This window comes from Engystomops pustulosus, chromosome 11 (genome assembly GCF_040894005.1).
Source record: "Engystomops pustulosus chromosome 11, aEngPut4.maternal, whole genome shotgun sequence".
Taxonomy (NCBI): domain Eukaryota; kingdom Metazoa; phylum Chordata; class Amphibia; order Anura; family Leptodactylidae; genus Engystomops; species Engystomops pustulosus.
The window spans coordinates 30,577,291-30,602,376 of record NC_092421.1 but is presented as its reverse complement, the minus strand read 5'-3'; the positions used below and the strand labels follow the sequence as shown (position 1 = coordinate 30,602,376).

The window sequence follows — 25,086 nt, the reverse complement described above, 5'->3', positions numbered from 1 at the left end:
GAAAAGTGACTGTATTTTTAATTGCTATTATCACTCCTCTACTCTTTTTTGTAAAATGCGCCATATAGATGTGTGGAAATGCGTGGTTTTTAATCCTTAGCGCATCCTTTTCCATTATGTGTGATTCTTGTATGAATAGAATGTCGCTTTTTAGGGATTGAGCTTCTGCCCATAGTCTATTTCTTTTGTAAGGGCTGTTTAACCCCTTTACGTTCATAGACATTAATTTCAATTCCATTGAATTATTAACATCCTAAGCATTACAATACTTTGAGCACCCCTGTAATCCATACCCCTCATAAACACCTTTTTGTTACAATTCTTGTTTTTCCCTGTATGGCTTCTTAACAAGCTAATATTGAATTCCTGTGAAAAAACCTTTAAATAACATACAATACAATTTACATTACCAACCAAACTCTGAAAGAGCAGTAACAGTCCGGACTGCTCCACGAAACGGGAATAGAAATATCGTCCAGCCTGTTTTTCCGAGACTGAATAGAGTCTCATTGGTTCAGGAACCGAAAAAGAAACTGCTCCGATTCCGGAGCAATGAGGGAGAGAAAAGTTCTACCCATGTCCGCTACCCTGCGGGGAAGGAGCAGCGTCCTTCCTGCTTCTTCTGTGAGACACCACCTGCCATTCCTCTGTAAGCTTCCGAGGCTGTGATGGTTTAATGGCTGATACTGCTTCCATGATCTTGATGCCCCAGGCTTGAAGCAGCTTAATACCTTCCTCCAGAGATCTGATGACGTTTATTCTGCCATTGCGATTAATCAGTAGACGTATTGGGAAACCCCACTTGTATGGGATCTGAAGTTCCCTCAGAGCCGCTGTTATAGGTGAAAATTGACGTCTGGCTCTTAAAGTAGCTGCAGATAGATCGGCATATAAGTTAACGTCCTGATAAGGAGCGGGCATCTTCTGCCGTTTGCGTGCTTCTAGCATTAATTTTTCTTTTGTGTTGAAAAAATGAATCCGGGCCAGAACGTCCCTTGGAGATGATTCCTCCAGGTGTTTTGGTCTGGGGAGTCTGTGGGCTCTATCAATTTCTAGATCCTGCTGAGTGCAGTTTGGTAGAAGAGTCTTCATTAACTCTTGCAGGTATTTTGTCAGCTCTGCTGGGCCCACCAGCTCCGTTATGCCCCTGAACTTTATATTGTTACGGCGGGACCTGTCTTCTAGGTCCGCCATCTTGCTTTGGATACTCCTAACTTCTTCCTCAAGTTCATAGTGGGCATCTATGAGGTTGTTATGTGAGGATACCATTTCTCCCATTTTGACTTCAAGATGGTTTACCCTTGTGCCTGTTTGTTCTAATTCAGCAGAGATGGGCTTTAAGAGTGCACTGATGTCAGATTGAAAAGAGCGCCGTAATACCCCCAACATGTGCTTCATCGCTGCCTCCGTCATTATTTTATCTGAGGCTGGAATCTGCAAAAATTCGTCTTGACTCACCTCCGGAGATCTGTGCTGTGCCCTTTGATTGTGGGCTCCTCCGGGTGTTGTATTCTGCCTCTGCTTCTCAGGGCTCAGAGGTGATGAGCCGGGGGAGTTCTCCAGGCCTCCTGCACTTTTCCAGCTCACTGCCTCGCGTTCCCCGCTTGTGGACGCCGCTCTCCTCAGTTCTCCGCTTTCTTCCGATTCTGCCACACTGCATTGTGGGGAAGCAGGGGCTGATGTTGATCGCCGCGGAGGTGAGTATACTCCTCTAGCTGTAGCAGGAGATAATCCCAGGTTTCGCGGGGAAGATGGTTCGTCCTCATGCGGGCTGGCGCCATCTTGGCTGAGGTCCGTAGCTGGGCCGAAGTAAAAGTCCATCAATTTTTTGGGCCTGGAGACGTTCTTTCTCCTTTTGGTCATCCTCGGTAAGTTCTCTGTGTATGCCGCTTTCATTCACCGGCAGATAGATGTGGTTCTTGCTGGTAAATGTCGCTAAGAGCAGGGATTAGCACGGGAGCTCTCCCCTCACGCGTCCATTCAGCATTTTAATGAATGGGGTGCTGTATAAAATATATTTAATGTGGGAGTGATGTATAGTATAATATAGTATAATCACTAAATACCTCTTCATCCACTCTCAGAACAGGCCCTTTTCCATTTTTTAATTTTAGTTTACTTCCAGAGGACAGAAATCTGACCATTGTCACACAGGTGCACAAATCATTAGTATCACAGAGAGTAATCAGCGCTCCAGGTAATAACGAGCCGTGCACCTGTGTGACCATGGTCAGACTTCTGTCCACTGGAAGTAAACAATGAAGCTTCCTATAGAATGACAGCAAGCAGAGATCTAGGAAAACGTGAGGAATTAATTCAGAAAGTATATTGGAAAATTGTATAACTTTTTATTATACAAACAATAACATTTATTTGCTGAAATGGGAATACACCTTTAAGTTTTTGTCATGTTTTAATACCGATGCATAATAGACAATGCATGCTATAGACAGAAGAATATTTGTCAGCACTGTAGATGAGTTTAAAATTGCTCTGTGTATTGAGACCTGTCACTATTTAAGAAAAGATAACATGAAACACTTATTTTCAGAGAAACAGAAGAATTCTGATGGAAGAAACGCCTCTCTGGAGCGGCATACAAAAAGAGGCGTGAAGCCAAAAATGCTGCCCTTGCCACACAAAAAGGGTATCTGTGGAAGATTTTCATCAGAACCGCAACACAATGAAAACGTCACCATGTCTAGCGATGTTGATCCTAGCACAAGTGCTTCTTCATGCAACCTGGCACCTGATGAACTTTTTGGTTCCTTACAGACATCAGCAACGTCTCCTGAATTTTTACATGTTCCTGAAGAACAAAGTTCTGAAGATGTATTTGCAGAGGTGTTATCTTTTACATCAACATCAGAAACAGACATTATTTTGGTTCCAGAAGGAGCTGAACTGGAACCTAGTCCAACTTGATCTGCGGCCTGAATCCAGCTTGGTCTTTAAGCCAATACTATTACAAGATCCGGGTCTTTGGATAGACGTGAACAGAAACCTGAGGGATTTCCTTGTATTGCATGGTCCACAGCAAGTGAAAAGTTTTAGATATCCCAAGGATGGAAGTAAAAGAGTAAAAGAAACTTTGACTGCAAGCATTATAATCGTGAACTTCCCAACAAGGAGATAACAAAGGCAGTGGCTCTTGTATTCACCAAGCAAAGAGGCTGTTTATTGCTTTTGCTGCAAAATTTTCCCTCCCCGATTTATTGTAGCTGCCATGTGTTCTACTGGTACAAGTGATTTTTGGAACTAAGTGCGAAATGTGGCGACCCACGGAAAAAACTATTACCATGAAAGAGCATTACAGAAATGGAAAGATCTTGAGACGAGTTTGCGGATGAACCTAACAATTGAAGATCAAAATAAAGTAGTTATTGAAGCTGAAACATATCACTGGCAAAATGTTTTAAAAAGATTGATTGTGCTTGTTAGAACATTGGCCGTGCAAAACTTAGCTTTCCGTGGGACATCCAACATATTATTTGAAAAAAACAATGGAAACTTCCTGAAGTTTGTGGAGGCTATAAGCGAATTTGATGAGGTCATGGAGAAACATGTTAGAAGGGTAACCAATCATGAAACTCACAATCATTATCTTGGAAGTGGAATTCAGAACAAGATGATCCAATTACAACAACAAGTAAGGCAGTAGATCCTAGCGCAGCTGCATTTGGCAAAATGCTACTTAGTTATCTTAGACTGCACTCCTGACATTAGCCACAGAGAACAGATGACTTTAATGGTGCGCTTTGTTTGATTGCAGGAAAGTGATAGCACTGTGGTGACCATTAAAGAGCACTTCTTGAGTTTTATTGAAATGGAAAGCACAACTGGTGCCGAAATGACAAGTGTCCTTCTTCAACATCTGAAAAAACTTGGAATTGACTTCAAATATATGCGAGATCAGGGCTACGATAACGGCTCCAATATGAAAGGCAAAATCAGCGGTGTCCAGGCTCTTGTGCGGGAACTAAATCCTTGTGCTTTTTTGTACCTTGCAGCTCACATTCATTGAACCTTGTTGTCAGTGATGCTGCATCTACTTGTGTGGAAGCTCTGGAATTCTTTAATGTGATTCAAAGCCTTGACATGTTTTTTTTTCTGCATCCAACCAACAATGGAACATACTAAAGCTAAATTTGGCAACTTCACAACAATATTTAACCGTAAAACCATTGAGTACTACACGCTGGGAAAGCTGCATAGATGCTGTGAAGGCTGTCAGGGACCAGTTGCCAAAAATAGATGATGCTTTGACTGCAGTTATGGAGTCACAGCTCACTCAAAGACTGTTGCAGAAGCTAGAGGAATTCAGAAAAATGTTAAAGGATTTCAATTTTTTTGTGGCCTTGTACTGTGGTTTGACATTTTATTTTAAATAAACCTCACTAGTAAGAGACTCCAAGGCATTGACATTTCTGGGACTATAGAACAATTGGAGAAAGCCAAATTGTACCTTCAAGAATATCGTTCTGATGCACAATTTGAAAATGTTCTGAAGGATGCAAAGAAATTAGCAGAAGTATTGAATGTTGATGGAGATTTCCCAGCAGTACAAGGAAGAAAACGCCGCAGAAGAAAACTATTTGATTATGAGGCAGAGGATGAACAGCTCACAGATCCAAAGGAAGTTTTCAAAGTTCAGTTCTTCTATCGGTTTTAGATTGTGCAATCCAGTCACTAGAGGAATGTTTTTTTTTCAGCTTCGGTAGCATAGCAATGTCTTTTGGGGTACTGTATAAAATACCTAAAATAAAAGAGTGGACAGTGGTAGAAATCAACACCCATTGCAATAAGTTAGGAGAAATTCTTGCACACGACAATCAACAGCATATTGATGCAGCAGATTTATGCCATGAACTAAAATCTGTCTCCAGATACATTCCCACTGATTGTATCACACCCAAGAGTGTTTTAGAGTATATTTCCTAATGTCTGCATCGCCCTTCCCATTCTCCTTACACTTCCAGTAACCGTTGCAAGTGGCGAATGCAACTTTTCCAAATTAAAGCTCATCAAATCATATTTGTGGTCAACTATGAAGAATTGGACCTGAATGAAGCAAAACGTACATTTGCTTCTCAGAAGGCAAGAAGAGCAACTTTATTTTAACTTATTGTTGAAGTTTCAAGTTCTGGTTTGTGATTCAAGTTAAGCAAGTTGTCAAGTTTTTGCTGTTGAGTTTTTCTGATCCAGAGAGAGAGTAACCATGAAGTCTTCCTGGTAAGTCAATGTTAGCACAAATAACGACAGAAAGTTTATCTCTTTTTCTAAACCTTCTTACTTAAATTCATAGAAAAACCTGTTACTTTTTCGTGTAATGAATATGCAATGCATTTTTCTTTTCAAGATCAAAATCCTAATTATTTGTCCATGTTTTGTCTTTATTATAGTTTCAAGTGTTTGATTACTTAAAGTTTCAAGAAGAAGTTTAAAAAACTTGAGCCTTCATCCAGATATCCTGGTAAGTTACTGTTTTACTATTTAAATTCTCTATTTATTTTCAGTTTCAGGTTTTGCCTAGTATACAGGAAATGATAATATCAAATATTTTCTATTTCTTTATTTTAGTTATATTTCTGCACATAAGTTAAATATTTTCTGATGCGAAATTTGCTGAAAGAAGCTGGATATACATTTTTCTGGTAAGTTATCATTTTTCTACTTATAGCTGTGTCAATATTCTCATATCGTGCATCATTATATTTAAATTTTTTACCTCTTATGCGGGAAGGAGGGGGGGGCAGCATTTTAATTTTCACCTCAGACGGCAAAAAGGCTAGAATCGGCCCTGTTGGGACCTTATATGACCATTTGATCATTTTTTTATTCAAATATACATGGATGGAAAAATGGCAATTCGGACATTTGCGCACTATTTTCTTTTATGGTGTTCACAGCCGGGAATAATCTTTTTAATATTTTGATGGAACGGGCATGTTTATGATTTTTAATGTTTATTTTTATATGTGTTCTAGGGAAAGGGGGGAGATTTAAACTTTTCCTTTTTTTAAAAAAAAAAATGTAATAATTTCTTTTTTTTTACATTCTTTTAGACCCTCCAGGGTACTTAACCCTGAAGGATCTGATGGCTAATACAGGCAGTCCACTACTTAAGACACTTGTAGAAGTGTCTGCAATTAAAGGAAACCTACCATTTGATTTTATGCAGTATGAAGTAAACATACCATGCGACTGCTGAAGTTACACTAGTACAGGATCATATCTTCGTTAATCCCTGAGTTGAGTGGTTTTGCTGATAAAACATTATGATAATGAAGCTCTGTGGCCTCTGTCTGCTCTGGCGCTTGCTTTGCCACTTCTTATAGCAGGAGAGCTTCTCTCTGATTGCATCATCATCTCCTGCAGTTTTCTTCCTGCCAGACAGAATAATCAATTGCTGCACCATCCCCCAGCCACTGTGTATGAGTGATTCAGCTCAGGTTGATTAGTGCTTGACTAGTCATGCTTTACTTAGCAGCCATTTGTAATTTCAAGCTTGTGTAGTGTGTAAGCCAGCCTGTCCCAGCTTTACTAAGGTCCTGAATGGTATAATTGTTTTATCAGCAAAACCACTCAGCTCAGGGATTAACCAAGATATGATCCTGCATCAGTGTAGCTACAGCAGTCTCAATGTATGTTTGGTTCATACTGCATCAAATGGTAGGTTTCCTTTAAGCTTTATTGTTAATCCTGGTTTTTAAAATCCTCTGCACATCCCTCAACATATCCCCCGTATCCTGCAGATATCCGGGTATTCTCTTTACAAGGGGCTGCAAAAAGGTATCCAGCCACTGACACAATCTTTCATTGAGAGACCCTATTCCTGAGATTATTGGTCTCATGGGAGGGGGATTGATACATTTGTGGATTTTCGGGAGTGTGTGCATGATTGGAGTAATGGGATTTTTTATTTTTAAATATTCACATTGTCTGTCAATATACCCAGAGCTAAACCATCATCAATGATATTAAACAATTCTCGTGAAAAATTTCAAATGGGGTCAGATGGTAAGCTGGTGTGCTGAAAATTACCCTCTTTTTTTGCACAGCCTGCAGCACCAGCACGTTGTAGTATGTCCTGGTGTGCATAGGGGTTAAAATGTATGCGTTTACAATGTGTTCAAAACCGCCACGTGTGTCACCGGCCTCAAGGTGAGGAGTCACTGGAAGAGCACAGTGAAAGCTGTAAAAACCGAGCACTCAAGAAAATGCAGGGTTTTTTATGTAAATTTCATCAGTCCTGCTCGTATATATTGCATGGAATATTAAATAGCCCCAGTAACAAGTACAATACGTCCCTGTGGTAATAAGCCCATATCCATCTCTGTTCATAAATTTTTTTTTAAAAAATCACTTTTACAATGAGGGAAATAAAGAAACAAACGCAAAAAAACATAAAAGTTACACTAAACTGTCAGGCGGCACGGTGACAGCTCTACGGCTATTGGCTGCTCTCCTGCCTGCTGAGGGCAAGAGGGTTTGACGTCATCATCCAGCGCCAGGCTCCTGATGACTCGCATGAGAAGCGCCGCCCACCAGTTCCTCTTAGCAGTGATTCCGCAATGGAATCAAACCGGGACGAGGCGGAGCGCTGTATAAGCATCGCGGTGGACGCCATCGAACAGCAGAACAATGAGAAGGCGCTGCGCTTCCTGGAGAAGGCTCAGAGATTATTTCCCACCGACCGAGCGCGGGGTAAGAAGCGGCAGAGGGAAACCGGAGCATCGGCGGGTGGAGGGGGAGGGAGAGCGGATTGTGAAGCTGATGTTGCGTCACGTCTCTTCATTGCGCATGCGCAAAGGATTGTTGGAAATGTAGTTTCTGGATGATATGTAGCTGTGGTTTTTGATGATTATGAGGGAGCTCCCCGATTTCAGTTGTATCTGTGATGAGGCCTGGGACCAGGCTGTGTAGTAGTGTGAGCGGGCGGGAGTTCGTAGTACGGGAAGTGTAATGCTCATGTCTGTGGTGTCCGGAGAGCCAAGTGCATGCCGGGACCTGTGGTCCCATGACTCGCAGCCTGGCGCATACATGTTAGTCCTCCTGGTGTGTGTGTCCTGCTCACGGCCTGTGCTGTGCGGCGTTACTCACGCCGCCATTACCTCAGTAATAAGCGCTGGAGGAGCAGTGACGTGAGGACTACATTTCCCACAATCCCCTGCGGGTGCTAGTTACCGGGCCGCGCTCTCCCCTCATACACATATGTATATATAATCCTTATGTCTGTGTGTATGAAGCTGGGGGCTCTCTGTGTTTTTGATAACAGAACTGCTACAACTGTAGTTATTTACTCACCTATTTTAGTAGGTCCAGACACCCGTCCAATACGTCTCCTAACTTACCTCAGGCTACGTTCACACGGCTGTATGGGGGACGTATATACCTTCCCCATAGCCGGTAATTGGCGTGTATGCACGCTGCTGTTGCCCGCCACCGCAACTAAAAACGGCCTAAAAACGCCACGTGTGTCTTCAACCTTAAGGTGATGCCACACATGGCGTTTTGAACACGTTTTTGGGCCGTTTTTGAGCAGTCTGTTAAAAAAAAAGCATCAGTTTTTTGAAAACGCATCAGTTTTTTTTTTTAGTTTTTAATTGCTCAAATTCGGAAATCCAGACAAAAAAACATGCGTTTTTAAAAATTCTAGTGTCTCATAGTGCTGGAATACCACATGCGCCATCCTGTTGTCCTCTTGTTACATAAGGCACCACCTCAGTTATATCCTTACTCTAGCGGCCTAGGACGTATTCTACTATATTTTCATACAATGGGTTACATCCTCCTGTTCTATTTCTCTGCCCCATTGAAAGTGGGTGGAGGAGCAAACATCAACAACACCCAGTCATTGGTTTTCTGCCTCGGCTGAGTTTGATATGGTTGCCATACAGTTTAATCTGTCACCCATAGGCTATTATGGCCTCTGCTGAGTGTATACATCACTCATCAGGAGAGAGCAGGATGGAAAGATGTAGCTTGCGGTGTCTTTCCATCCTGTTTTTCCACAAAAGGCATAAAGGGTGCCTCTGCCTGCCAGTATTAGGCTGCATTCACACCATATGGGGGACGTATGTATGGCTGTAAGCTTGTGTCTGTACATACGTCCCCCATAGAAAGCAGTGGCCGTACAAAGTGATACAGTGACATGTCCTCTCTCCCCCCATGTTCCGGTCCATGCGTTATGGAGCGTGTGGCCGCAGCCTTAGGCTGCATTCACACGACTGTATGAAAATGGACCTGTGCTACCCGTACTGTTCCGTTTTTTATGGGTTACATACGGCCACATTCATTTCAATGGACAATACATCCAACCATTTATATTGCCGTTGTTAACACCTTGCCATACGCTGGGTGTATAAAAATATAGAGCATGTCCTATTTTCTCTCGTGGGGACGTATAAATATATACGAGTTAAATACGTGCTGCATACAGATGAAAGCCATTGCGTATATACGGTCTCATACGGCATGGAAATATAGTACTGGAGAGACCGTGTGAATGCATCCTAAGTCTAGCTGATTGCATATACTCGTACACTATTTGTGTTAACTTGGCCCATTAGTTGCCTGGTATATAAGATAAATACATCTTTATATTCCTCTACTTTTTACAAATTATGACTTAAAAATATGCAGGCAAAATTTTACACCGCGGTCCAAATTATTATGCAAATTATATTTCTCTCTGATTTTTCCTAAATGGCCGATGCAAATCACAGTCCGTATAATAAAAGTCATCGCCCGTTAGAGTATAAATAGAATTTTAATGAACAAACCCCGAAATGATAACAGTATACACGTCAAAAATTAAAACAAAAAAAACCTCAATGCACAGTTCCACATTATTATGCATTATTAGGTCACATTTAATGAAAGCAAAAGCTATTTCAATCCAAAACATCCTAACTGGCCAAGTTACATGTAACATAGGAACCTTCTTGGATATCACCTTCACAACACAATCCTGCATCCATTGAACGTGTGATTTTTTTGCAGAGTTTCTGCTTGAATTTCTTTGCATGATGTCAGAATAGTCTCCCAGAGCTGCTGTTTTGATGTGAGCAGCTCCTACCCGCACAGATCTGTTTCTTGATGATAGGGTTAGTGTTAGTGGGCTCAGTCCTACATTAAGACTAAGACTAATTTTCAACAGTCTTGTTTACTGATGAATTCCTTGAAACCCTGGATGGAGTTGTGGATGACCACCATGTCCCAACAAGGCTGCAACGTCAGTAAGTAGTCGTTTTTTGGGTTGGAACCATGGGGTGGGAGCTGGTAGGAGATTTTAGGGTTCCTGAAGGTGTGAAAATGACCTGTGCACCACTTTCTTCCATGGTACAAAAAGAAGAATCGTGTCTTCTGGTGCAAAATCATCTTCATGCAGGACAATGCACCATCTCATGCTGATGTGTCCTGTGCATAAAAGTAGAGAATCTCATGCTGTGGCCACCATCTTTCCCTGTCCTCAACCCTATAGAGAACCTTTTGGAGTATCATCAAGCAAAAGATTTGAGGGTAGGAGGTCGTTCACATCAAAACAGCATCTCTGGGAGACTATTCTGACATCATGCAAAAAAATTCAAGCAGAAACTCTGCAAAAACTCAATAGATGCAAAAATTGTGAAGGTGATCTAAAAGAAGGGTTCCTATGTTAAAGGACAACTATCAGCACAAAAAAGACTAGTTGCACATACTAATAAAAACTGTCCCTAGCCGTCTTCCATTTATCCCACTGTCAACATCCTAGCTGTAGCGCAACATACCAATAAGCTCTGCCACTGTGGCACTTAGTGGTCTCATCACTGGCCACATCTTCCAGCAGTCTGGCTTATTCATGAATGGGGCGTCATTGTCGGTATCTGGCCGGGGAGGGGTGGACAACAGAAAAGAGGGACATACCTGGACGCCCCACTCATGAATAAGCCAGACAGGTTGAGGATGTGGCCAGCGATCGGACCACTAAGTGCCACAGTGGCAGAGCTTATTGGTATGTTGGGCTGCAGCAATGATTTTGACAGTGGGATAAATGGAAGACGACTAGGGTTAGTGTTTCATTAGTATGTGCAGCTATAACTTTTTATTTTCGAGCGATTGGTGTCCTTCAACATGTACCTTTGCCTGTTAGAATGTTCTGGATTGAAATAGCTTTTGCTTTCAGTGAATGTGACCTCCTAATGCTGCAAATTCAACAAATGACCATTTTCAGGCTGCATTCACATGATTTGTGGGGACCTGGCTTTGAGTCCCAGGGTCGACATCTGCAAATAATAATAATAATTCTTTATTTATATAGCGCACACAGATTACGCAGCGCTGCACAAAGCATGGCAAATTGGTCCCTGTTCCCATGGGTCTCACAATCTAAACAACCTACCAGTATGTTTTGGAGTGTGGGAGGAAACCGGAGTACCCGGAGGAAACCCACGCAAACATGGAGAGAACATAGAGTTTGTATGTTCTCTCCGTGTTAGTGTGGGTTTCCTCCCACCCTCCAAAACATACCGGTAGGTTGATTAGAATGTGAGCACCATTGGGGACAGGAACTAATTTGGCAAACTCTGCAGCGCCGTATAATCTGTGTGCACTATATAAATAAAGGAAGGGTCCGCTACACAGGGAAAAGATGGGGCAAGTTCCGTCTTTCCCTGTGTTTGCAGCCATGTGGCGCTGCTTCCTATGGGTGAGCATGCATTCATGTAAATGTAGCCTTACTATGATTTGTGGTATCTTTTTACTACTCCATTGTACTCCTTTACTAGATTTCCATATGTTAGCATCACATTGCGTAGTGTTACATCATACACCTTTGTGCTGCAGTTTCCATATGATGGGCCCTGCACAGGGTAACACCTACTGTTCATGTCCTCCTCATGTTTCTTGGCTGTGGTGGCAGACGAGGGAGTATGTCTGTCTATGGTTTACTATTCCCTATGTCAGTGGTGGCGAACCTATGGCACGAGTGCCAGAGGTGGCACTCGGAGCCCTCTCTTTGGGCACCCAGGCCATCGTCCAGCACAAAGGTCAACATTCAGGACTCAAGACCTGAATCAAGGAGGTGTGGACAGAGCTTGATTATCATTGAAGCATCTTCTCCGGACCCATGATTCATCCTGTTAAAGAGGACCTGTCACCGCGGAAAACCCACAGACCAAATACACGATCCGATCTCTTACTTGGTAAGAGGTCGGATTGTTTTAAATCCATTTACTGCACGTAAATTAAAAAAAAAAACTGCTAGGGAGAAAGGGGCTGGGGGGAGGATCATGGGGGGCACATTTGCTCTGTGGGTTTTCCGTGGTGACAGGTCCTCTTTAAGAGGACTTTAGAGGGAAACTACAATAACAATCCAAATTTCTCCTTCTTTCTCTTGTGTTGGTGTAATCAGGTCGCCAATATGTTTGAAACCTGTGAATTACTGTGTATTTACTTTGTGAAAATATCTGGCTTTTGCTTGTAGTTTTGGCACTCAGTACCTAAAAGGTTCGCCATCACTGCCCTATGTCGTTGTTCCAGGTGTTGCACACGTCGTCTCTCTTTCCTTTAGAGCTGGGTTATGCTTTATGTCCTGTTTTGCTAATAGTCTGGAAATGGTAGAGTCCTCTATAAGGGGATTATCATAAAGTGCCAGCAGCAGCACATATCTAGTCCTCTGGGGGTACATGCCCCCTGCACCTGGCTGCAGTTATTGCAAACATGTGAAAATCTCTTTAGAATGATGTGTATATAGTGCACAAAATGAGAATATTGGGGGTTATTTATCATTAGGCTGTTCTTTGGGACAGTTCTTTGTCTTTGGTGCCCGTCAGATTCAATAAAGTGGCTTTGGCCCTGTAATAACTGTTCATATACTATACATAAGTCTGGGATATTTCTTTCAAAAAGTCGGGAAAAAAAGTAGCAAAATTCCAGAGGTTTGGTTTAACTGTACGACTTTTTTGTGGGCTTTTAAAAAAATTGCGGACGTCATAAATCTGGCTTGGCACGACATTGCATTAGCGGTATTTCTATGATCACACCAGTATAGAGAGGGGGCAGAAATAGCCGTGAGCGAGTTTTTAGCTATGAAAAGTCGCAAAAAAAAAACTATGCACATTTTTTGCAACAAAAAAAGCCCAGCAAAACCGGTGCTAAATCTCCCCCTACTGTATGTGTTTGTATACAGTGTAATGTATGAGCTAGCTTTATCTGTCAGACTATGTTGGCTGAGCTTTCCACTTCCAGTGTATTGGAGACTGAGACTGAAGGATTTCTACAAGTTTTTATTTATAAAGGGGAGATCATTTGCTACCACAAAAGTCTGATGGCTTTCTCCCTCTCGAGGACACATGCACACTTGGCTGAGCTGAATGTTCATGGGGTTTGGGAGGTCTGGGTGACTATTGTATTGTGTATGGTCGGCTTCATTCAGTACTGGGCTATAGGTGATAGCAGGTATAAGCTGCACACCGCTAGATGGTTTTTATCTACATGATACTACGTAAGCTGTTATAATGCAGTGCCCCTCCAACGGACATGGGACACTTACATAATGAGGTCGTTTTGGGGGGGAGGGCACAGAATTGTTAATGCATCTGTGGATACTGTGTGACCAGGTATCTGTGCAGTGTCTCTCCTCACATCATGTAATAAGAGGACCTCCATGCATGGCCTCCAGACATTTATAATAAGAAGCATTGGAGCAATGTACCCCACATGTTATTTATAACGTGAAAAGTTATTGGAGAGCCAGTGCCTTGAATAACTAGTATTTGTCCAGTACGATTGTCGGCTTCTCTCCAGAATCTGTGGAATAAGTGGCAGTAAGCACATGAGAATGTGGCCCACGTGCAGCGGGTCAAGGTACAGGTCTCCTGGCTGCTTCATTTAGTTTATTGGTTGTTTCTGTAATTGCAGTTTATTACGGACGGATTATATGGTGGTAAAGCTGTATCATGCAAAATCAGCAGAATCCCAGTGTGTACAGCGCCCTGTGTTACTGTACCCGGCTAATGCTGCACATCAGCAGCCGGTACTGGAAACTGCTTGTGCTGTGCTGACGTCTCCCGCAGGAGCAGGGACACTGCCGAAAATAGTTCACATCTCACCTCGCAGGAACCAGCAGAAACATTCCAGATGCTGCTGGGCCTTGTACACACATGGCAGTGCTTTATCAAGGTCTTCCATTGTAACCAGTGCTGATAAATCTGCTAATAATTGCTTTGTGTTGTATTGTCAGGAAGCATTGTTTAAAGGGAACCTACCACCACGGATCTACCTATAAAGGTAGATGGGGTGGTGGGTATATCTATAGGATGTGAGGATAACCCTTTTAAGGGCTAATCCTCACGTCCCAGCAATTTTTTAATAACTTTTATTTGCCTAATATGTAAATTTTCTAAAGAGGCTTTTGGGGCGTGGAGTAGCTGTAGCTACTCCACGTCCCAGAAGCCTCTTTGTTCCTCCCACTAGAAGTCTGCGCGCCCTAGTCCGTGAAGCCTGCCGCCTCGCATGCGTAGAACAGCAGGCCCGCGGCTTCGGAGCAGTGACCGTGCAGCCCCGCGCCTGCTGCACGGCGGTAACTGCGCGCCAAAGATTTCTGGTAGGAGGCTACTGGGGCATGGAGTAGCTGCACTATGTAGCCTCAGCTCCAGCAACTCCACTCCCCAAAAGCCTCTTTAGAAAATTTACATATTAGGCAAATAAAAGTTGCTTAAAAATTGCGGGGGCGTGAGAATTAGCCCTTAAAAGGGCTATCCCCATGTCCTATAGATCAACCTACCACCCGTTCTACCTTTTATAGGTAATTCCGTGGTGGTAGGTTCCCTTTAATCTTCTTTGTAAAACGGCAGCTTGAAGACATGGCCAAACACTGGCCATAGCCAATGTATTATTTCCATCCCCGGTATGGTAAGATGATGGGTGCTAAGAACCATGTGGTTTTAATGCAATCCTATATATCAGTGATTTTCAACCTGTGTGCCGCGACACAAGGTTGAGTGTGCCGCGGGGGAAAGTTCCCCGAACTAAGCTGCCGCCGCGCCCCCGTATTTCTGCCCCATACTTACCTCCAAGCCCCGCGTCGGCGATCCGCCCATCTTCTGTAGCTCCTGTACCGCGCGGCCCATGTCACGTGACTGACGCGACCTGACGTCAGGTCGCGTAAGTCACGTGACCAGAGGCGCGTGGTGCAGGAGCTACAGAAGGTGAGCGGATCGCCATTAGGAGTGAAGGTACGCGGAAGAAGACATCAAGGGTAAGTATATAGGGTTATTATTTGTATAGGGAAGGCAGGTAGGGTCTTTTTTTTTATTAGTAAAGGTAGGCTGGGACTTTTTATTTGTTAAGGGGGGCCTCTAGGGCCTTTTTATTAGTAAAGGGGGGCCTCTAGGGCCTTTTAATTAGTAAAGGGGGGCCTCTAGGGCCTTTTAATTAGTAAAGGGGGGGCTCTAGGGCCTTTTAATTAGTAAAGGGGGGCCTCTAGGGCCTTTTAATTAGTAAAGGGGGGCCTCTAGGGCCTTTTAATTAGTAAAGGGGGGGGCTCTAGGGCCTTTTAATTAGTAAAGGGGGGGCTCTAGGGCCTTTTAATTAGTAAAGGGAGGCCGCTAGGGGCTTTTTATTAGTAAAGGGAGGCAGCTAGGGGCTTTTTATTAGTAAAGGGAGGCAGCTAGGGGCTTTTTATTAGTAAAGGGAGGCAGCTAGGGGCTTTTTATTAGTAAAGGGAGGCAGCTAGGGGCTTTTTATTAGTAAAGGGAGGCAGCCAGGGGCTTTTTATTAGTAAAGGGAGGCAGCCAGGGGCTTTTTATTAGTAAAGGGAGGCAGCCAGGGGCTTTTTATTAGTAAAGGGAGGCAGCCAGGGGCTTTTTATTAGTAAAGGGAGGCAGCCAGGGGCTTTTTATTAGTAAAGGGAGGCAGCCAGGGGCTTTTTATTAGTAAAGGGAGGCAGCCAGGGGCTTTTTATTAGTAAAGGGAGGCAGCCAGGGGCTTTTTATTAGTAAAGGGAGGCCGCCAGGGGCTTTTTATTAGTAAAGGGAGGCCGCCAGGGGCTTTTTATTAGTAAAGGGAGGCCGCCAGGGGCTTTTTATTAGTAAAGGGAGGCCGCCAGGGGCTTTTTATTAGTAAAGGGAGGCCGCCAGGGGCTTTTTATTAGTAAAGGGAGGCCGCCAGGGGCTTTTTATTAGTAAAGGGAGGCCGCCAGGGGCTTTTTATTAGTAAAGGGAGGCCGCCAGGGGCTTTTTATTAGTAAAGGGAGGCCGCCAGGGGCTTTTTATTAGTAAAGGGAGGCCGCCAGGGGCTTTTTATTAGTAAAGGGAGGCCGCCAGGGGCTTTTTATTAGTAAAGGGAGGCCGCCAGGGGCTTTTTATTAGTAAAGGGAGGCCGCCAGGGGCTTTTTATTAGTAAAGGGAGGCCGCCAGGGGCTTTTTATTAGTAAAGGGAGGCCGCCAGGGGCTTTTTATTAGTAAAGGGAGGCCGCCAGGGGCTTTTTATTAGTAAAGGGAGGCCGCCAGGGGCTTTTTATTAGTAAAGGGAGGCCGCCAGGGGCTTTTTATTAGTAAAGGGAGGCCGCCAGGGGCTTTTTATTAGTAAAGGGAGGCCGCCAGGGGCTTTTTATTAGTAAAGGGAGGCCGCCAGGGGCTTTTTATTAGTAAAGGGAGGCCGCCAGGGGCTTTTTATTAGTAAAGGGAGGCCGCCAGGGGCTTTTTATTAGTAAAGGGAGGCCGCCAGGGGCTTTTTATTAGTAAAGGGAGGCCGCCAGGGGCTTTTTATTAGTAAAGGGAGGCCGCCAGGGGCTTTTTATTAGTAAAGGGAGGCCGCCAGGGGCTTTTTATTAGTAAAGGGAGGCCGCCAGGGGCTTTTTATTAGTAAAGGGAGGCCGCCAGGGGCTTTTTATTAGTAAAGGGAGGCCGCCAGGGGCTTTTTATTAGTAAAGGGAGGCCGCCAGGGGCTTTTTATTAGTAAAGGGAGGCCGCCAGGGGCTTTTTATTAGTAAAGGGAGGCCGCCAGGGGCTTTTTATTAGTAAAGGGAGGCCGCCAGGGGCTTTTTATTAGTAAAGGGAGGCCGCCAGGGGCTTTTTATTAGTAAAGGGAGGCCGCCAGGGGCTTTTTATTAGTAAAGGGAGGCCGCCAGGGGCTTTTTATTAGTAAAGGGAGGCCGCCAGGGGCTTTTTATTAGTAAAGGGAGGCCGCCAGGGGCTTTTTATTAGTAAAGGGAGGCCGCCAGGGGCTTTTTATTAGTAAAGGGAGGCCGCCAGGGGCTTTTTATTAGTAAAGGGAGGCCGCCAGGGGCTTTTTATTAGTAAAGGGAGGCCGCCAGGGGCTTTTTATTAGTAAAGGGAGGCCGCCAGGGGCTTTTTATTAGTAAAGGGAGGCCGCCAGGGGCTTTTTATTAGTAAAGGGAGGCCGCCAGGGGCTTTTTATTAGTAAAGGGAGGCCGCCAGGGGCTTTTTATTAGTAAAGGGAGGCCGCCAGGGGCTTTTTATTAGTAAAGGGAGGCCGCCAGGGGCTTTTTATTAGTAAAGGGAGGCCGCCAGGGGCTTTTTATTAGTAAAGGGAGGCCGCCAGGGGCTTTTTATTAGTAAAGGGAGGCCGCCAGGGGCTTTTTATTAGTAAAGGGAGGCCGCCAGGGGCTTTTTATTAGTAAAGGGAGGCCGCCAGGGGCTTTTTATTAGTAAAGGGAGGCCGCCAGGGGCTTTTTATTAGTAAAGGGAGGCCGCCAGGGGCTTTTTATTAGTAAAGGGAGGCCGCCAGGGGCTTTTTATTAGTAAAGGGAGGCCGCCAGGGGCTTTTTATTAGTAAAGGGAGGCCGCCAGGGGCTTTTTATTAGTAAAGGGAGGCCGCCAGGGGCTTTTTATTAGTAAAGGGAGGCCGCCAGGGGCTTTTTATTAGTAAAGGGAGGCCGCCAGGGGCTTTTTAATAGTAAAGGGAGGCCTTTTATGACTGTTTTAGTGTCATTTTGTGCTATTTTGGTTGGTGGTGTGCCCCAGGATTTTCTAAGTATAAAAAGTGTGCCGCGGCTCAAAAAAGGTTGAAAATCACTGCTATATATAATATAATGTTTTCCCCACACTTTCCAGGTAACTTATTTACCACCATGAGAAGGAGCCATTGTCTGCTGCTGTGGCAGTCCGAAGCTGAGCTGTGATTGGTTGCCACAGCTCATTAATATGAGCTCTGAGCTGTGATTGGTCACTATAGGAAATGAGTATAAGACGCTAATGTGTGAGGTAATATGGATAGGGATACAGAGATGGGGGGATTTATAAGAAATGTCTGAGGTAAAACTGTTCTAATTGCTCATGGAAACCAATCAGAGATCAGCAGTAATTTTATAAACAGCTGTGCAAAAATGAAACTTAAGCTCTGATTGTCAGTTTGTTTATGGGGAGATTTTTAAGAAGTGGCTCATGGCAACCAATCAGAGACAGGCCAGGAGCTACAGCCGGTATCACATGAAAGCAAGAACTTGTGATGTAGCCGCCTTCCTGAGCTCAGGTTTGTGTGTAGCGTACAGGTGTATATGGGTGAATGATTACATTTAATAGGTTCTAAGTAGGATGATAAATTGTGTAACATTGTACATGGGTCGTGCTGCACAGTCATCACCTCGGCCAGCTCCACTGCTTTCATTACATCTCCTGGGGATCCTCTCATCTATCAGCTTTTCCTTCTGGGATGTTTCATGTATTTCTTCATAGTGAAGTAATATATTAACTGTTTGCTGACACTGGAAGCTTATATAATAGTTATAGCATATGGCGGGCACTGGCTGAACCTCCTCATCATGTGTATGCAGATGGTCTGGGAGGGCTCGGGTGCAGCGGGACCTTCTCCTACCCTACACAGATAGATGGGTTATTGTACTATTGTCTGGCTTTATGTTAAAAAATTTGTTTGCCGAGTACTTACCTGTGTGTGGTCGCATGGCAGAAAAACAGTAGAGCAGCCGCGTCTTTCATACTCTCTATCAATGATAGAATCACATGGAAGGCGCCTTCTGTCCATGGGCTGGGGACTGGGCCTTACCTTCTCAGTGGGAAAAAAAACACTTTTTTTTCCTGTAGATTCTTTTATTCTGTTAATGTTTTCTTATAGCAGCCTCATGGCCATAATCCCGCTGGGGAGAATTATTAGTGTATGAGCGCTGGCGTTTGATGAAATCCCACCTCTCTGGTGCCACCAGATATATCAAGACGAAATATTACAGACAAATAACATTATTAGATGAAACAATAGGAGTCAGGGCCCTGCTCAACTTGAATGGATTGTCTGGAGATAGAATTTTTTTTTTTTACCCTCCCCAAAACAGCTCCTCTCCTGATGATGGGTAGTGTGTGGTATTGCAGCTCACCTCTACCCATTTCTACACAGCTGAGCTTGAGGCGCTGTTTTTGGACCTTCAGATAACCCCTTTTTAGTATCTCTAATTTTGCTGTTGGGTTTCCAGGCTAAATCTATATGATGAGCAGTCTCACTATAGTTTCATTTGTTTGTTGCTATTGGGCAGTAGTATTACTATTCTTAATACTTTTGGCACATTATTTAGCGGTAATGTCATCTTGATTGGGACATTTATGGACCTTCCTTTTACCTGTAATTATTATTTATACACTTACTGACGTATAATGCTTAAAGCGTTACATACATAATGTATCCAAGTGTGTTTTACATGTCTTTGGCATAGATAATTTTTGGTAGGGTTACCTTAGCTGCTGGGATCCTATTCCCTGACCCTGATCATACTTGTTTCTTGTGTCATACTTGTGAGGAGCACTGAGTAAGGCCGAAACAACATGTTGGATATAGTAGGGGTTTGATACAGTAACACAATTGTGCTGTGCTGTCTTGTTTTGTTGCTTTTTTGTTGTGCCTGGTTGATTTAATTTCTTCATGTCTGTGGTAATCTTCTTATATTTGTTATCCATGACCTCCTTCCTTCCATAATTTGATGGCACTATCCAAATAAAGATTGTTATTCCTTCTAAAATGATGCTAACGGGCCTGAAGGGCTCGGGGGGGGGGGGGGGTTACATGAGTTCCTCTGTGCTGTTAGACAATCCAGCAGCGCTTCCCCCTCCCTCTGTTGTAATCTCACACATTGCAAGGGGAAAAGTCCACAGTGTAACAGCCCGTGAAACTGCAGCACTGAGGAAAACACAAGTTCTGTGCCTGGATCCCTTAGAAGTATCAGCATCTCTACACGAGGGATAAAATCCATGACTCCCAGGAAATATAGGCTGCACTCTAAAAATAACCCACAACCCAGTAATGAAAGCCGGGACGTCATGCACATCACAGGGGGCGGCCTGGTCTTCTCCAGTCTCCAGCTGGGGTGGGATAGATGATCTTCTCAGGATTGTGGAGACATTTCTGTGAATGAACTTTTCACATGATGTGTTTATTATTGGTGTATGATGGGAGGTCTCACCCTGGAAAATGTAGAAAAGAGGAGACCACGTTATTCTTATCCCAATGTCTATCCTATACAGGAAAGAGCTGTTCTCAATGTGCAGTCACATCCAGTCACCCATGTCTCACCCCATAGTAATACCACAAACCTTTGGTCAAGCTGAATATGCATGTTAATGGTTAATCTAGTCGAGAAGATTTGTCCCTCTGCTTTTTTTTTTGCTTTTTTTTTACTGCTGATTTTATTTGTGGTCTTTTAGATTTCTATTACTTGATGGTACATGCCCCCTGCTTCCTATATGCAGTCCTGAGTATGTGTAACATACAGATTACTTATACCTTCCCCCTGTCCTTATAATGTATGATGCAATCTCTGATATAATGGTTTACTGGTTCTAATCCTTTCTATGACATCTTTAAAGGAAACCTACCACTAACCTGCACATAAGGCGAGATGAGCTGGTGCAGGCTCATAATGATTTGCAAGGGTTATAACACTAGATTGTGTACTTTGCTAATAACCCACTCGGGCTTGACTCTACGTCACAGCGCCTAGGCATTAGCATACTAGGGGAGGCATGCAGAGTGCCGACGTCACCTCAGGAGCATTAGAGCATGCGCATTGCCGGCTCACATGGCGGCTGTGCCTACTATCGTTGAAGTCTTGTGACGACGACGGCGAGACTTTGGCGGTCTCCTCGCAATAGCACGCGCAGCCGCCATGTGAGCCGGCGATGCCCATGCTCTAATGCTCCTGAGGGCTGGGTGATGTCACCGGCTCTCTGGAGCAAAGAAGGAAGGGTGGGGGAGGCGGGGACGGCACTCTGCATGCCTCCCCTAGTATGCTAATGCCCAAGCGCTGTGACGTAGAGTCAAGCCCAAGTGGGTTATTAGCAAAGTAGACAATCTAGTTTTATAATCCTTACAAATAATTATGTGCCTGCACCAGCTCATCTTGCCCTATGTGCAGGTTAGTGTGGGTCATAATGACCATTTCAAAGGGGTAGGTGCCTGTAATATTTGGAGGGGATGGTTAGGCCTTCCTGTCCACAAAGAGGCTGACACCTTTATTTTCCATTGTTTTCCTCACTGGAGCCGAGCACATGCTGGTGTTGTGAATGTAGAACTACTGCACATCTGGAGAACAGAAGGATTGGGCATAGAAATGGGCTGTACAGCCGGATGTTATCGGTGGGCAGTGTAAGAAGAATAGATGTCACTGTGGCTGGTGGTCTGTATATAATGATGTGGAAAGAGAAAATCCCAGCACTCACTTTCTTTCTTTGCTGTGATATATTATATTTTTGTGATATTATAAAATATCACAGAAAAGAAAAAGTGTGTGCCGCAATTTTCTCTTTCCACGTGTATTGGGCGTTTTGGCGTCTATCCACGTGCACCACGCCAGCACAGAGTGCCATCTCTATCAGTACCTTCTGTAGACCTAGACCTTCATGTCTAGGATGACATGTGTGGACTGGTTAACGTTTTCCAATGTTTGTGTCTTGTGCAGAACTCATGGAATCCATCTCAAAAAACAGTCAGTCCAACGGCACAGAACCTCCAAACCCCCGGCACCGGAAAAATGTACCAGAACCAAGTCCTTCTGCAAATGGGGAGGCCGGGGGAGATACTGGAAAGGGCTACACTAAAGACCAGCTTGATGCTGTAAAGAGGTAAGTTCTTTACCTGGGACCTCCTCCTCTACAGAGGAGTGTCATGGTCTCTGCTCAGAGGTAATGTTAATGTCACATGGTTGCATATTTTAATCCCCCAGTGATATTTACACAAAGATAATTTTTAACCCCTTACTTTACAATTTTAATCAGTGTTATTGCTGTTTTTTCTCCTATCACTCAGTGATGGTCAGTATAAGATTCCATAGTGTGGGCGATGACTCTCTAACTTTGTGATTCCTCTGTGCTTTGAGATGTGCTTAGAATTATCAGGGTACAAGGTTTATATACACTTTCATTTACCTTCTAAACATTGTTCCAGTATCTGACACATAGAGAGATGAGACGGATCAGAGATGAGATCCATGAGATGTATATTACATGCTCAGCTCTGTAGCATATCTGTTCTACCACACTTGATCTGATGTGCCTCCTTCCCCTGCCTGCAGCTTGTAGTTCTCCTATAGCTGTTTGCCGGCAGGAAGTCTATGTCTGCGTTTTGGGGGAAAAAAAAAGAAACCAAGCAATCAAGTTTGCCATCCTCTTTCCTCCACAACTACTGGTAAAAACTAAATAGAAATAAGGAACAATCAACGGACCTTCATATATTTTCGTATTTTTTATTTAGTGGAGCCCCCCAAGTCTTCTATCTTTCAGTATTCCCCCGGCCACTAGAGGGCACATTGCTGAATACTGTAGGAGATGCCATTGTGTAACTGTCTGCTTTCTCCTCATGGATGGTAATTACATATAGAACTTACAATATGGATGGTTATGCGTCATATTTGCACATGCCCCCTGCAGACACCACATGCACGTCATGATAGTAGCCCTCTTTAACTCCTTAACGACCAGGCCCTTTTTTTTTTTTTGCGTTTCCATTTTCACCTTCAATTCAATTCACCTTTTATTTTTCCATGTCAAGAGCTAAATGAAGTGGAATTGGTGAAAAACGCATTTGCAACATTTTCTTGTCGGTTTGGTATGTATGGCTTTCACTGAGCTCCCCAAATGACATGTATTCTTTATTTTTTGGGTTGGTACCATCACGGGGATTCCAAATTTGCATAGGTTTTATTGTGTTAGAAAAAATAAAACTTTCTGGATGGAAAAAAAAATCATTTTGCCATTTTCTGGCTCTAATAACTTCAGTGTACGGAGCTGTGTGAGGTCATTTTTTTGCTAGATGTGCTGATGTTTTCTTTGCTACTATTTTGAGGGCTGTATGACCTTTTGATCAATTTATATTAAATGTTTTGTTTATTGCAAAATATGGAAAAAGCGATTTGGGCACTATATTCTGTTACGGGGTTAAATGGCGGGAATAAGAGTTATTATATTTTGGTTGCTGCAACATTGCAGTGTATGGCAGCTTTGCTATCGATCAGGCTGAATGAAAGGCCTGGGAATCTAGTATAGCCTCCCTGCTGTCATAGTAACCAATAGCGGCTGAGAGCTGGGGAGTGAGTAGCACAGACAAGTCATGTGTTGTTTTATGAAATGCATCCAAACCAAAGCCCAACCCCTGGGACTAAACAAAGGATTGTGTCAGGGTACAATGTAAGTTGTAATGCACAATTCTATTGTAATGCAAAGGCAAAAAGTCACATGTGCAATGCAGCTGTAATGTAATGTAACGGCTTCTGAAACCTGTTTTTAGTGAAAATTAGGTCTCCGTTGACAGGTTCCCTTTAACACTGGATATGTCTGGTACAGTTTCACCTAGCAACATAATCCTTGTACAGACGAAAAGTTTGGACACATCTTCTCATTTAAAGAGTTTTCTGTATTTTCATAACTATAAAAATTGTAGATTCACACTAAAGGCATTAAAAAAACTATGAATGAACACATGAGGGATTATGTATTTAACAAAAAAATGTGAAACAAATGAAAATGTCTTATATTCTAGGTTCTTCAAACTAGCCACATTATGCTTTGATTACTGCTTTGCACAGTCTTGGCATTTCTTGATGAGCTTCAAGAGGTAGTCACCTGAAATGGTCTTCCTACAGTCTTGAAAGAATTCCTAGAAATGCTTAGCACTTGTTGACCCTTTACCTTCACTCTGCGGTCCAGCTCACCCCAAACCATCTTGATTGGGTTCAGGACTGGTGACTGTGGAGGCCAGGTCATCTGACATAGCACCCCATCACTCTCCTTATTGGTCAAATAGCCCTTACACAGCCTGGAGTTGTGTTTTGGGGTCATTGTCTTGCTGAAAAATATATGATGGTCCAACTAGAGGCAAACCGGATGGAATAGCAGCCACTGCAAGATGCTGTGGTCACCATGCTGGTTCAGTGTACCTTCAATTTTGAATATATACCTAACAGTGTCACCATCACACCTCCTCCTCCATGCATCACGGTGGGAACCAGTCATGTAGAGTCCTTTCATTTACCTTTTCTGTATCGCACAAAGACAGTGGTTGTAACCAAAGATCTTAAATTTGGACTCATTGACCAAAGCACAGATTTCCACTGGTCTAATGTCCATTCCTTGTGTTCTTTAGCCCAAACAAGTCCCTTCTGCTCGTTGCCTGTCCTTAGCAGTGGTTTCCTAGCAGCGATGTTACCATGAAGGCTGCTGCTCACAGTCTCCTCTTACCAGTTGTTGTGTCTGCTGCTAGATCTCTGTGTGGCAGAGATTGTTTTTTTTTTTTTTTTAAATCTGCTAATTTCATAAAGAAAAAAAATGTGTAATTCAATAATACTATCCTATCAAGTTAAAGTCTCACATGTTATGGAAAGAAAATAGACAAAAGAAATTACAAAAGAATAATGTGATATGTGAACCTCTTTTTCTTGGAGATCTATGACCCTCAGTCACAATGGGGTTACAGGCAGTTCCCCCTTTAGTCTTCTATTATTTTATTTGGAGGGTAACGTGTGCTGCGCGGGTATAGAGCTGCATGTTGTATATCGGCTGCCCTGTGTGCACTACTTACACGTGATTACATTACAGCGAGTAGGTGGCGGATGCTGCATTTCAGAAGGAACATTTTGTGATCAAAAAT

At 43.5% G+C, this 25,086-nt stretch overlaps 1 protein-coding gene and 1 long non-coding RNA gene across 3 annotated transcripts in view; one reads left to right on the top strand and one right to left on the bottom strand.

The window, feature by feature from the left end:
* Positions 1-7,517: 7,517 nt before the first annotated feature.
* Positions 7,518-25,086, top strand: part of DNAJB12 (DnaJ heat shock protein family (Hsp40) member B12) — a 35,966-nt gene continuing 18,397 nt past the window's right edge. Inside the window, exons 1-2 of the mRNA XM_072130524.1 lie at positions 7,518-7,707; positions 21,905-22,067. Of these exons, the coding sequence (XP_071986625.1) occupies positions 7,575-7,707; positions 21,905-22,067 (296 nt within the window). The 5' untranslated portion in view covers positions 7,518-7,574. The remainder of the gene's footprint in view (positions 7,708-21,904; positions 22,068-25,086) is intronic.
* Positions 19,200-25,086, bottom strand: part of LOC140106243 (uncharacterized) — a 69,882-nt gene continuing 63,995 nt past the window's right edge. The window contains exons 3-4 of one of the 2 annotated variants that reach the window (XR_011850742.1): positions 22,371-22,559; positions 19,200-20,411 (exon numbers count right to left, since the gene is read on the bottom strand). This is a non-coding gene — a long non-coding RNA (uncharacterized lncRNA). The remainder of the gene's footprint in view (positions 20,412-22,370; positions 22,560-25,086) is intronic. The other variant, XR_011850743.1, reaches the window with a different exon arrangement.